This window comes from Emydura macquarii, unplaced genomic scaffold (assembly GCF_026122565.2).
Source record: "Emydura macquarii macquarii isolate MOO-44397 ecotype Brisbane River unplaced genomic scaffold, CSIRO-AGI_Emac_v2 contig_3603, whole genome shotgun sequence".
Taxonomy (NCBI): Eukaryota; Metazoa; Chordata; order Testudines; family Chelidae; genus Emydura; species Emydura macquarii.
In genome coordinates this window covers 9004895-9019400 of record NW_027133740.1, presented here as the reverse complement: position 1 = coordinate 9019400, position 14506 = coordinate 9004895, and the positions used below count along the sequence as shown (strand labels likewise).

The 14506-nt window shown below is 38.6% G+C and overlaps 1 protein-coding gene across 6 annotated transcripts in view; it reads left to right on the top strand.

Moving 5' to 3' along the window:
- The window catches only part of LOC137145597 (multiple epidermal growth factor-like domains protein 6), a 250002-nt gene that overhangs the window by 140623 nt on the left and 94873 nt on the right, over positions 1-14506 (top strand). For all 6 annotated transcript variants that reach the window (XR_010917683.1, XM_067536448.1, XM_067536447.1 and 3 more), the window contains one exon: positions 6434-6556. Coding sequence is in view for 4 of the 6 variants with exons in the window: in XM_067536448.1 (XP_067392549.1) it covers positions 6434-6556 (123 nt within the window). In the remaining 2 variants the exon portion in view is untranslated. The remainder of the gene's footprint in view (positions 1-6433; positions 6557-14506) is intronic.

Sequence of the window (14506 nt, the reverse complement as noted above, 5' to 3'; positions counted from 1 at the left end):
GCAATTTGAAATCAAGCATAGTGATTTAGTTGCCTAAAGATGGATTTAGGTGCCTAACTCTAGACACCCAGTTTGAACATCTTGACTCAGATATATTTGGCATAACATTGCTCATGGCAACTAAGTCAAGGTGTGGGTTATTGGCAATGAAGTTGTACTAGAGGCATTCCAGACTGGTACCAATTTAAAATCTTTATCTGTCACCATCATGTATTCTGTATATGCCACATATTTTACAAGTATTTTGGAAACATTTTAGAGAGTTTTTAAAATGTTACTGAAACTATTTTTCATATCCCTGCAAAGCCAAATACTTCAGTTACCATCCCACTTGCAGGGCTCAGCAAGAGAGAGAAATTAAAACAAATGGATATTCTCTAAAACTTCTCTGAAATAGTTTTTAAATAAAAAAACAATATACTTACTTTGAAGTTCATTATCACAGGTCTTTCTCAGCCTTAGAAAGGACTGCATTGCATCCCATTGGTAAGCTTGAAATCTTCCCTTTCCATTCATATTAGATGCCAGTCTGTACCCCTAGAGAGGATGTGTTTCCACATTTGGGAGGAAAAAGGAAGAAATATTTCCCAGCTAGGTAATACTTTTAAATTGTGGATGTGTAAAGCTGCTCAGGGATTTGGAATGTTGGCATAACTCATAGTGGGAGATTGATTAGTTGGCAGAATGAAGGTGAACTGCAGACCCTTCCAATGAACTGCTTTATTACATGGCTATGACCTACACACACACACACACACACACACACACACACACACACACACACAATATAATAATTATATATTATATAATTATATTTTTATATATATAAAAAACAAAAGAATGTATAATATACCCATATATATTATATATGCCAAATTTTTTAAATTTTGTGTCTAAATTTAGACACTAAAATTCACATTTAGGGCCTGATTATGTGGATACTTACACCCTCTCTTAACATAAAGTAAGTGAGGCACATTTGCATGATTGGGACCTTAGACTTCTAAATTGCCATTGAAGTCAGTGGAACTTGCAGGTGCTCAACACATCTGAAAATGAGGCTACTGACTTGGATACCATTATTGATTTAGGTGTTTAACTTAGTGCTCGAGTCCAAAACAAAGAACTGATGGAACTCCTCAGATGTGGCTCCCTCTATGGAAGAAGAGATGGTGGCCAGTAACCTGGATGCAAGCCAGGGGGATACTGTCCTCCTGTACCTTTCTCCACATTTTGGAAGGAGGGCTGGTAGCTTAGTACTGCCAGGACCCATCTCTTTGTTCCCAAAGGAGAGAGAATGGCTAGGTAACTTGGGTGAACCTAGGGTGACCCTCCCCTCTGAATCTAGCTTCTCACTCCTGAAGAAGAGATGGCAGCTAGGTAACCTGGGTAGGCCAGGAAATGGAAGAGGTGGAGGAGGCAATGTGAGGAGATGTACCAGAACACCATTCCGGCTCCCCAACCATGTGTTGGAATACTGTTTAGGAGCGCACCGGTACGACTGAGGCACTAGTCTAAGTTTTCAGTCCCCAGAGTTTGATGTTTTTACCATAATCTCTAGGAGACCAAACTGGGAAGAAATTGGACTAGTTGTTGGATTCATCTTCAAAGTAAATATTTTGTTTGTTTTGGCCTTGAACTGAAGTCACTACATGCTAGTATAACACTTCTAAGCTAATCAAAAGAGCTTCCCTTGGAATGATGGTGGGCTTTATTCATGGGGTATTCTGCTAAGAATGTGAACGATTTTACAGATTTTATTCCACTTTCGTGATTTATTACAGGTCCAATGAGCTATGACATGCACTAAAGTCAGCTGCTTATGGTTCAGAGCACAGGTTAGCCTTACAGGGGCGGTCAGTGAAACAAAGACCCTAGCACATGCTGTTTAAGAAGATGAAGAAGAAGTAGTTGGTGACATACAGAAGATAAACATCATAGCCCTGGGAGAGAGATTTTAAAAATTAGGTCATAGACACGAGATTCTCTTTATCACCTATTAAAAATTGTTGCATAAACTTAGTAATAAAATACCTTTTAATGATAGAAAATGGATAGTTAATGTGTTCCGTAAATCCAAGCACTATTTTTTATATTTAAATGGTTAATACATTTGTATGGTAACTCAGCATCTCATTTCCTTTCCGGAAGACTTCAGTATCTCATAGAAGGAGGGCATTTCTTAAATGATTTTTTTTTCCCTCTACAGAGCCTTTACATTCTTGATGGGAGTGCAATCTTTTTTTCCCCAGATGTTTCTTTTTTTGATGACAAAACAAATTTTTGTGGAAGGTCCCTGATTTTATCTAAAATTTTTCATTTTTATTCTTCTATTTTTAAAATCCTCAAATTTTCAACTGAAAATCAAAATATTTTCAGGGGGTTAGGTTTGGATTTTTAGGCATAGCGTATGAATGTGCAGTTTAAAATCCTGAACACTGTGTGTGTTCTAAGAATACAGAACAGCTGACTGGGGCTTACATTTGTGGTAGGCGTGTTTTATCTAGTTTCTTTCTGATCATTTATTTAGCATTAGGTAACCTAATACCATTATGGAGCTCAGAGGACAGATTAGCAAGGCACAAAACCTGGAGGAGGCTTTCTAAATGAAAGAGCAATTTTACAGGGGCAGAACCTTAGCAAATGTAAATTGTCATAATGCGGAGCTATGGCAATTTACCATCCACTGAGGATCTGGCCTTCGATGCGTTAAGCACCAGGTGTCGGCAAGATGGTTATCGCTCAAAGCAGTGCAAGGTTCATTGTGTTTTCTTTTATCAAAACAGCTCTACGTTGTTTGCTGGATTAATGTTAATAGGCTTCAAAAGAAAAAGTGTGTTTTAAGGAGAAATGTGCATTAAGAAAGTAGGTTTCTTGGCACAGCAAGAGGAGGAGGGTTTCCTAGTATAAGAGAGAACTGGGAAAAAGGTACGGCACAAATGCAAGCATTAGGACAGATATGAAGGAAATCATGGGTGGAGCATAAGAAGCAAGGAGGAGAAGAGGAGGAAGAAGAGGCATTATACTCTTAAAAAGGTGTAAACCATACTCTAAAGCACAGCTTTTTCATGATGAACAAGAAATAAACGTATTTATGTTCCAAAACAAATACAGTGCAATCAAGAGGAAAGACAATGCAAACTTAAGTACTTCATCATTCAAGACATATTTTTGGAATTACTCTTGGATAATATCAAGAAGGTAAACATGAATTTCTCAGTCAGAAAGCTTAAAAAGAAAGTTTTTTGTTTCAAAACACATACAGATTAGGTTATATCGAGTAGTGGCCATCAGTCTGTCAATATTTAATGCTCTAGGAGGTAGTGTGGAATTGTCTATTCTAAGAATAGTATTGGGAAATAATGTAGTGCCTCAAATAATTTTTGATGGTGACCATTGTCCAGTCCTTAGTACTCATAATGTAAACAGAATTGGAGATTGTAAAACAAGGTTAGCATGTGACTCATTATTGTTTGAAACCACCGGGCCTTATTTAGATGTCTGGTGGTTAATGGAAGGAAATCTCCTGGAACATGCTTTAATGTTATCATGGAAGAACTAAGGAAAAGGTATAGATTCCACATGCCAAACTTCACCAGGCCAAATCTTAGGCCCTGTTAAATCAATGGCAAAACTCTCATTGACTTCAGAAAGATTAAGATTTGATTTGCTGTGTCTTTTTAATTTAGCACTGTTTTCCAATACTATTGAGGATAAAGTGAAACTTAGTTTGTGAGCCATTACATTATATGTAGAGCTGTGGAGAAATGTAATGTTTCTGATGTCAGAAAGCTAAAAAAATTAGAAGCAAAATTTATTCAAAATTGCCAACTGTAGTCAACTTCTGTGTGGGTGGGTGGTTTCTTCTAAAGCCATAAATCAGGTCAAGAAAATTCAGCTCAAGTTCATCAAAGGACTAACAAACTTTGGTAAAACTTAAAGTGATCCCAGCCCAAGATTCAGGTTTCTGACAAGTTCCAACAGCTCTTTTATGTGAGTATGTAAAATTCCCTTCCTTTTTGATCTGCTTTGAAGCACTGTGTATTTCTGTTGATCAAAACAAACAAACAGAGTTTTAAAAGAGAAGTTATTTTCCCCCGGAAACACTGTTGGTTTCTAACATTAAAGTGATGTTCATATACTTTTGCAGCTAGGATTACGCCTCTCCCTTTTCACTGACTCTTGCCCCCTCCCTCACCTCTTGCTCTCTAATCTGAATGTGTAAACAGCCCCTTCTAGTGCCTAAACCATTGTAGGTTGCAGAACTGTCACCCTCCCAAGTATTGAAAGCCCACTGTGTTCCTTAAGCCTGGGTTTCTACTTAACAACATGCTGAGTATCTTTGTGGAGCTAACAAACCTGGTCAGGACTCTTGTCACCAAATAAAATTTAAAAAAAAATCCATTTTCATGCAGATTTTTGTTGTCAGTGCTTACCCCTGAATAAATAAAAATGTCCATACCTAGTATTCTAGACAATATTAACATTTCAGATACAGCTGTAATAAGATAAGAGCATCACCCAAAAATCCCTTGTGAAATATGAGAGACGCCTGCGGTAATGACCCAAATCCACATGTGCTGCTTTCATTCAGTTTGCTATCTCACCAGTATATTTTTAAACTTTCCCATTTGGAATACACTTCCTTAGGATTTTTTTGTCCATGAGCCCTATCAATAGGCCATGAATTGTATGCTATTACGATTCCCTGCCCCAGAAACTCTAAATCTGAATGTATGAAAAAATGGGTTGAAAAAAGCCCTCTTAAACTCTTCAGTGTTGAATGGGTAGTCATTACTAATAATGATTCTTAATTGGTAATGTTCAGGGCACCTGCACTTGTATCCCCCCTCATGGTCCCTCAAGGGTACCCACTCTAGACTTCTGGTTCCTCAGCAGTCACCTCTCTTGGACAGGGACCCACATGCCTCTCCCTCCTGACCAAGGTTCTTCCAGGCTGCACGGTTCCCGGCCTATGCTGTGATAACCCCAGTAAACCGACCTGCCTAAACAGGCCAGTGTCTGCACTTTGCTTTCTTTTAGAATGCTGTGAAGAGTGGTAATTGCCAGCAGTCACAAGCTGAAACTCTTTCTGAACAAGCATGCTTGTTCTTAAGGTGAAAGTATTACAGAGAAAAACAATAACATTTCCTGTACTCTTTTTAAAAGTCTACCCACGGTCACCCATCAGTCTTATGGGCCAAAATAGGCTAAAGTCCTTGCAATCCTTCCCAGGTGCTTTCCTTGTATATGAAGTCCTGTCTGTTGCTGGATCTGAAAGAATCCAGTTTAAACTCAGACTGTTTATCCAAAAGTCCTTTCTTGGTCTGTTCATCTCTGAAGAGTCCAGTTTGAACCAATATATGCAGTGGTACTTCTCAGGAGGTGTTACAATTTGAGTAAATTTGCCTAATCACCCCCAGTCCTTAGTTTTTGGAGCAGCTGTGTGTAGCTGAGGCCTGACTTGACATGAGTAATTAACACAGGGAGGCCTAATTTCCTGGAAAATAGAATTAGGGAAGTAAATGAATCATCAGGTTGAAAACAGAATGTTTGTGCTAAATAAGATAAGTTAATAGGACAGAAGGATAAAAAAACCCAGAATGTCTGAGCCAACTAAGATAAGAGGGAGAACACCCAGGGAACTATTTACTGTGAACTAGGTAACAAGGGACAAAATAAGTTAGGAATGCAGAGATAAGGTAAAGAGGAAATCAAACCATGGACAGCACTTGCAGCACAAGGATTGGATCCTAAAAAGTAACCAAGACCAACCAAAAGTAACCAACCAAAAATGTGATGCAATGTATAGCAAATGCAATTTCTTGCGTAATGTATATACATGGAGAGGGTTTCTGCATTACTTTGGAGCTGTGATGTATCCTGCATCCATCTCTCCTGTGTATGAGTCTGATCAACTCAATGTAGCACTGCTGTATGTCAAATAAAGATATCTGAGTGACAGAGGTTGGAGTTGAGCTAAGTTCTTGGGAAGCTGAGTAGAAAGAGATCTTAGAGGGAATCCTAACACCGTGGTCACATTCTCCCATGGAATTACATGCAACCCCTGGCCCACACAGATATAACATTTAATACAGTAAGATCTCCAAGAGACATTGCAGGGAATTATGTATCTGACACATTAATCTTGCTGTAAGGGTCTCAGTCGAGGTCAGGAACTCATTGCATTAGGCACTGCACACAAACACACAGGAAGACACAGTCCTTGCTCTGAACTGCTGAATATCTAATGCAAGACATAAGCAACAAAGAGGCCCATCCCATTTGGTTGTCAGGAGACTATAAAGAGCAACTCTTGGTTGCCTCGTCACCTAGTAAAATCAAAAAGATGAGTAATGTTATTGAAGGAAAAGAAAATTTAGTCAAACTTTGTATTCAGTGTCTAAATTATACACACTATTTCTCATTACAGATGTAAATGAATGTACCATTGAGAATGGTGACTGTCAGGACCAGTGTTGCAATACTATTGGCAGCTACTACTGCAAATGCCCAGCTGGCCAGAAACTGGGAGGAGATGGAAAATCATGTGAAGGTAACATTTGGTACTGTGTCTCTTCACTGACAAGAAATCAGAGCACATCATTGAAATGAAAACTGAGAGACTTACCTTTTATCTGGAGCCAGCTGAAATGCATATATTCAGAATTGTCAAGAGTGCAGATCTTCTCCTGTCTGGATTATGAAGATGTAACTCTTAAGAACACTTCAAAGGGTTCTTGTGAAAAAAGTGGATTGGCTTGTGCCATGTTCTGATTATGGAATTTCTATCATCAGTTTAAAAACCTGAAGAACGTATACACATTGAAAGTATTTAATCCATTTCGAAAACAAAAATGTACTTATCAGAAAAGTACACATACATGTCTGCACTTCAGCTGCAGTTCCACAGCTACAGATTAAGCGACTAAAAAAGGATTTGAAATCACATGCTATGTAAACCCATTTGCCTTTTTTTTAAGGGAAACATGAAGCCAGATTCCCTGGTAAGCTCTGGGGCAAATTTCATCTCTATGCAAAGGGACAGCTTCAAAATAGAGTTTGCATGAGACTTAAGTGCTACATAGGTCTTGTCAGTCCTGTGCACATTGGTGAATTTCACCTTGGTTGTTCCACAACACTCTGGTAACATAACGCAACCGTAAATCTGGCCTAACTGGCATGTTAAGCCAGGTTCACAGCTTTTTTTGTGTCAGCAGACTGGTGCAAAGTAGTTATAGTGTACCAGTAAATCTGTCACAGTGCAGTCGGCTGTAGCATGATGTGGATACCTGCCGAGAAGATGTAGTTTGTTTCTGAGGTCCTATGTGGTCTTTCAGATGGGACCTTAGAAGCCAACCCCTCAAACTCTCTCTATCTCTCTTTCTCTCTCACACGCGCACACGCATGTGTTGGGATTGATTATTTGCCTAGTAGTTGCCCTCCATCCTGTGTGGCTGTATTTCATTGCTGCAGGAAGTAAATCTTTGAAGTTCTTTTGGTTCCTTCAGGATAAAAGCTGTTATATCATGTAGATTCTTGTAAAACAAATTATCATCTTTCACAGCAAGAAGACATTTCTTACAAGGTTGTTTTCCCCATTGTATAGAATCTTGCAAATTCCTCTCTGACAGAATTTCATTTTACTTTCGTCCTTTGCCGCCTGATTTTTAGGTTAGATACATTGCAGTGTATGTCCCGGCTGTGATTATATTCTTTATTATATCTCTATAGCTTATTCAGACTGGAAGGTTGTAGAATTAACTTCCACAGCAAGCTATCAGCTGATATCCAGCTTGACAATGTAAATGAGAACTAGATAGGTATTTTCTTTTGATTGAAGTGTTTTTGTTGTTTTTGGTTTTTTTTACTGAGGTCTCACATGCTCCCCTTTGATGGATTTTTATAATCCAAATACACAAACTCAGAAAAAGTATACATAATTCAAACAGTTTTACTACCTTTCTTCAGAATCCTGTTGTTATCTTTAGTGATTCTTTGGTAATGTTACCGTGAACAAGTTTGTATGTGTTTATATTGGTGAATGCTTACTGTTGTCAGATTTGCTTAAAAGTAATTAATTTAGCTTCCAGATAATCGTTCCTGTATTGCAAGCAAAGATTATCCATCTAACTCCTAAACTGCAGTTTAAAAGCAACAGTTTTTGTTACAGCAGTAATGAGCTAGTCATGTGTCTCCTCCTAAAATGTGGCACTACAGCCTTTAAAAAGTGACGCTAAGAATGTTTGACTCTCATGTCAGGCATTTTTTGGAGAGCAATTACATAAGAATGTGGTGTTAGCCATTATGAAGCTTATTTTAAACCTTCTTTAAAACAATAAAAATAATGTAAGTGTACAATTACAGTGTTCACCATTAAAGTTTTTACAGTTTTTTCTTTTTCTTAACTCAAGTAATGTGCTAATGATCATTATTTATTATAATAAGCCAATGGTCTTCAATGGTCGCCAATGGCCTTTTTCATTTACACACCCTTAAACATTTTGAAAGGAGGTGTGGAACCCTTTGGAAATCTTAGACCTAGTCTGCAGACTCAATGTTGAAAATCACTGTCGAGCCAGTGGCATAACACAAGTATAGCTGGGATGATAATTATTTGCTGTTGTAAAGATTTGAGTGATAACCAGTGTGTACACCCAGACTGTCTTGCAATCATAACACCTTCAGCTATGATTTCTCAGATTTAACTAGATAAGTAAGTTTCTGCTTGGTCCTTGTTGAATGGGAGATATCCAAGGAAACCTAAGGGTGCTTTGGGAAGTGAGGCTGATAATTCAGGAGGTGGTACTCTTCCCCTGTTTGTTGGTCCTGAACCAATGCCTATTCATGAAGTGCCATCTTGCAGATATGGATTAAAACTGAGTTCCTGACCACTTTGTTGTCATTAAAATTACCATGGCATTTTAGAAGAGCAGTGCTGTTAGCCAATTTGAATAATTATATTCTGTTTGCCTAAAGTTCCTCTGCTATTTCAGTTGTATATGGTATTCACTTTTAGTTCTAATCTCTAGCATAGCATTCCTATATATTAAACTGCTTTCATGATCCATTCCAAAGGTGGTTGTACTTCCATAATGAGTGAAGTGATTGATCACTGCACATTTATCGTTAACCTCGATGTCCTTAACTACTTTCTCTTTCAAAAAATTTTCTCAGACCTTGCATACTGCCGAAGTCAAACTAACAGGCCTGTAGTTACCAGGATAACTTTTTTTTTCCTTTCTTAAAAATAGGAACTATATTAGCAATTCTCCAGTCCTACAATACAACCTCTGAGTTTTACAGGTTCATTAAAAATCCTTGCTAATGGGCATGCAATTTCATGTACCAGTTCCTTTAATATTCTTGGATGGAGATTATCTGGGCCCCCTGATTTAGTCCCATTAAACTGTTTGAGTTTGACTTCTATCTCGGATGTGGTAATTTCTACCTCTATATCCTCATTCCCATTAGCCACCCTATCACTATCCCCAAGCTCTTCCTTAGCCTCATTAAAAATGGAGGCAACGTATTTGTTTAAATATTGAGCCATGCCTAGATTATTCTTAACCTCCACCCCATCCTAAATGCTTAGCGGTCCCACTTCTTCTTTCTTTGTTTTCTTCTTATTTATATGGCTATAGAACCTTTTACTAATGGTTTTAATTCCCTTTGCAAGTCCAACTTTACTTGGCTTTTGACTTTTCTCTCTTTATCCCTACATGCTCTGACCTCCAAGAGGTAGCTTTCCTTGTTGATCCCTTCCATCTTCCACTCCTTGTAGGCTTTCTGCTTTCTTTTAATCATCTGTCTGAAATGCTTGCACATCCTGCTTGATCTACAGCTCTTATCTATGAATTTTTTCCCCTTCCTTGAGATGCAGGCTTCAGATAGCTCCTGAAACTTTGACTTGAAGTAATTCCAAGCTTCCTTCACTTTTAGATTCATGAGTTCTTCAGTCCAGTCCACTTTCCCTACTAATTCCCTTAATTTTTTTTAAGTTAGCCCTTTTGAAATCAAAGACCCTAGTCACAGATCTATTTTTGTTTATTCCTCATTTAGTTTGAACTGAATTAGCTCATGGTTGCTCAAACCAAGGTGGACCCCGACAACCAGTTCTTCTATGAAGTCCTCACTAGCACTTGTCCTCCACTCTATATCTGTGAAGTTAGTCTCCCATAATCATGCAATTCCCAGTAGTATTTATTTCATTAAAAACATTAAAGAGGTCTCTACCCATAACCAGTTTGGATTCCAGTGGTCTGTAGCATACCCCAAGCACTATCCCAGGGGAAGCTCTACTAACTTTCTTCCCCAATGTGATTTTCACCTACAGACTCTGTTTTATATATTCCATCACGTCTAATTTCTTTACAGTCTACTTCATCATTGATATACAATGCTACTCTGCCACCTTTGCCTTTATTTCTGTCTTTCCCAAACAGCACATACCCTTCAATACCTGTATTCCAGTCGTGACTACTATTCCACCATGTTTCTGTTATCCCCATAATATCTTGTTTCACTTCCTCCACCAGTAGCTCTAGTTCCTCCATTTTGTTACCCAGGCTCCTCTTGTTGGTGTACAAACATCTCAGTTTTTGCTGTTTGGCTTTGCTCACATTCCTTACCCAATTTGGCACAGTCATTCTACTGCCAGTATCACCTATTAGACTGGTATCTACACTACCCTTCCTCTTAATGTCTATTCTCCTGCTCACTGCTGTGTCCTTTCTTACTTCATTTTCCTCCCTCTTAGTGTTAAAATCAGGCCAAGAGATTACCCAAGCATCTCCCAACCATTTCCCCAAATTCCTAGTTTAAAGCACTCTTAATCAGTTGTGCCGACCTCATAGAAGTCCATTTCCCTCCCTACTCAGGTGAAATCCATCCCAAGAGAACGGTCCTCTGTCCATGAATGCCTCCCAGTGGCCATACATCCCAAAACCCTGCTTATAGCACCACTGCCTGAGCTATCTGTTGATCATCAGAATCTTGTCACACCTTTGTTGTCCTCCACTAGGGACAGGCAAAATCCCACTGAAGATCACCTGAGCCTTGATTTCCTTCAGAGTCTTCTCCAGCCTGGCATAGTCTCCTTTGATATGTTCCAGTGAGAATCTAGCTGTATCATTTGTTCCCACATGAAGGACAATCAGTGGATTCTTTCCCACTCCCGTAAGGATCCTCTTCAGCCTCAGGTCCACATCCCCTATCTTAGCACCCAGCAGACAGCACACCCTTCTGTTCCCCAGATCAGTTCTGGTTACAGGCCTGTCTGCTCTTCTCAGTAGGGAGTCCCCAATCACATAGACCTGCCTTTTCTTGGTGATGGTACGTTTCTCCGCCCTATCCTCTATTCTTTCTGGCTGCTAGTCCTCTCATCTTCTATTCTCCCTTGCAATCCTCTGCAACCCATCCTTTATCCTCCTGGGGCTCATATTTGGTGGTATCTCCATTGGCTCATCCACTCTTTGTATAGGACTAGTTGCTCTTTTCTTTTTCCTTGCTCTCCCACCTTCAGTTACCGCCTGCTGTGCCCCTTCTTCATTTTCCAACTCCACAAACTTGTTGCTGAGCTCTATTTCTCCTTCACTGCCCATCTTTTCCTCTGTGATTCTCACAGTCAGATATTTCCACTGGCCACTTTCCACACCCAGCAGTCTCCCCTCGGAGTTCTTATAAGATGCTGACCAGCACCTTCAGCCTCTATTAGCTTCAAGTGGTAGTAAGGGTGCACAGTGCCTTACCTGATTCAGGCATACATTAATACAAGCAGAATAACAGTTGAAGAAAGTTGAGGTAATCTTAGAACAAATGACTGCACTCAGCATTAATTAAACCTTTATACCTTTTTTCCATGGTTCTGTTGTTCATTAAGAGTGCCGCATGGAGCATAAGATTGAATGGCGCTGCATGGTACTTTCAGTGCCTAAGATTCTATGTTCCTTACCAATCAGGAAAGGACCTTTTTTTAGATGATTGTCATGACAGGATGTATAATCCATAATTCAATACAATACAATACTTCGCATTACCTTACTGAGCAATGTTTACATCTAGCAGTAAATTGCCGTATGATGAAGTAATGCATAACTGAATAAAAATGCCAGAGAAGTGGGTTGATTAGTCTTTCAAAACTAATTCTGCATCTGCTGTATTATGACGGTTGTATCTCCTACATGCCCAGACAGACTGACACTGGAGAATCCTGACAAGTAAGGAACTTTTTGGCTTAGATTTGTGCACATAATAGGTTTTGACATAAAAGTCAACCTTAACCCTCACTCTTCAGGTCAAATTTGGATCCCAGTGAATCAATGGCAACATTTTTTTTTTTTTATTTTAATGGGGAAAGGATTTAGCTCTAAATCACTGAGAGAATAATGGGATAAACTGATCTCTAGTTTAATTTTAAAGAAATCTGTAGAGGTAATATGAAGATGAACGTGGTCCCATAACTCTGAGCCAAATTTTGTTGCCCTTACATTAAGTAGCATCTTACTCTGCAAGTAATATAGTTAATTTCAGTAGATGAATTTGAAGAGTAAGATAGTACTCATAATGACTAAGGGTGGTGCAAACTTTCAGGTTGTTTACATAACGCATCACTGTCTGTACTTGTTTGTGGGCGAGTAACATTAACTCGAGGGATCCAATGGACTAGACTGGGACTTGGGAGACATGGGTTTTAGTTCCAGCTCTGCCCCTGGTGTGCTGGGTAATCTTAGGCAAGTCATTCCCCATCTCTGTGCCTCAATTTCCCCATTTTAAAAATGGGATTAATGGTATTGACCTCCTTTTGTAAAGTGCTTTGAGATCACCTGATGAAAACCACAATAAGAGCTAAGTATTATATTTATTAACCCACACGAGTGCTAATTGTATATAACAGTAAGAGAAAATAGTTGTTTCCAAAATGCAAACAAAGCTTTAAAAATCCGCAATATCAATACAATTTAAATTCTGACTTGTAAAATATGATGAGACAAAGCATGTGTTTACATGTGAATAAGCTACAGAAGTCAGATAAAGAGGTCATGACCCTATGTTAAACCTCTTTGGTAGGCTGTCATTTCTTATTTATATCATCATGTTCTCATCCGTCAAGACCACTGAAGTTAGAGACCAGTGAAGTCATATGATTTGTTGTTGACAAAAGGGAGCTTTTGTCTTACTGATTAGAGTAATATTCCTATCCTTGTAACATGATCGGTGGACATCCCTGAGGGTTTTTGTTAAACTTCTGAGTGTTGGCAGATTTCCTGACCTTTGTAAGATATGACCTCTGAGACTATTGAATTATAGGACAGTTATTGTCTGACTCTAAGACCACCATTGTTTACCCTAGTAATATAATAGTCATGGATGTGGAGTGATTTATTTTGAGTCTATGCCTGAAGGAAACTCTTTAAATAGTCAGGGATTCCAAATAATAGCTAACAGCTTAATTTAAAAGAGAAATTCAAGGATTTGTCTAAGAGAAAGAAAGTGTTAAAGTGACCTCAAACCTGAATTTATGCTGTTAGATTTAGTGTTTTAGTCACAACTTACTCTTTGGTCAGAGGAAACCCTACATTTTGCTAGTGAAGTTCAAAGTGCTGATATAATACAGGATGAAAAACTGGCCTCTTCTGATTACATGCACAGCAAGTACTGGTTACCATCGTCACTGAAAACTTCCTTAGTGACTGTGCTAAAGGACTCCCATGCAGAATGTGACAAACTGACCTTCTTTAATTCTCTGAATTTTAAAGCCCCAATGTAAGAAATATGGAAATAAAAATTACTTTGCAGGAATTACAGTACTTATAAGTGTCTTATGGCATTACAGTATTCACTTAATCTTGATCTTTAAAAAAAATGGGAGAGAGCACTCCACTTAATGACCTTAATAGCAACTGGGGAAACTGTCTGGCGAAATATGAAAGGCACTTCAATTTTTTTATCCTTACAATGCTTCACCCAAAAAAGGAAAAGAGGAATGGGAACAGGAGGTGATGTAGAGAGTAAAGCTTCCTTGGGAGCATGCTCAGTGCTACCTTTATCTAGTGCCTTACCGTAGATCAAAGTATTTTTAAATACTATCCGCCTCCAGAATGTAAGTTTACATCTGAATCAATAAAGCGCAAGTAGCAATGGAAATGCAGGTTGCAAAATACCAACCTCTGTATGTCTGTCACTAATTACATAATTTCTGGGATACAATATGCAGTGTTTTGTCAAAATTATTTCTCCCCTTTCTTAGATTGTGCATCAGAGTAATGTTGGATAGCTGGTAAAATGAAGTGATGTTAGATAGGTAGCTGTAGCTATTTAGAGATTTTAAAAGTTGTCTTAAGAAATAGGAAGTTTGGTGTTCTTCAGCAGCAGTTTTAACTTATTTTTCAGTAGACTGTTTGCTATAATATTGTCTGTAGGACCAAATCTGGATCCATAGCATTGTACACAGGAATAGTCACTTATATCTGCAAAGCCCAGCTGATACCCAGGCCGCATAAATCCC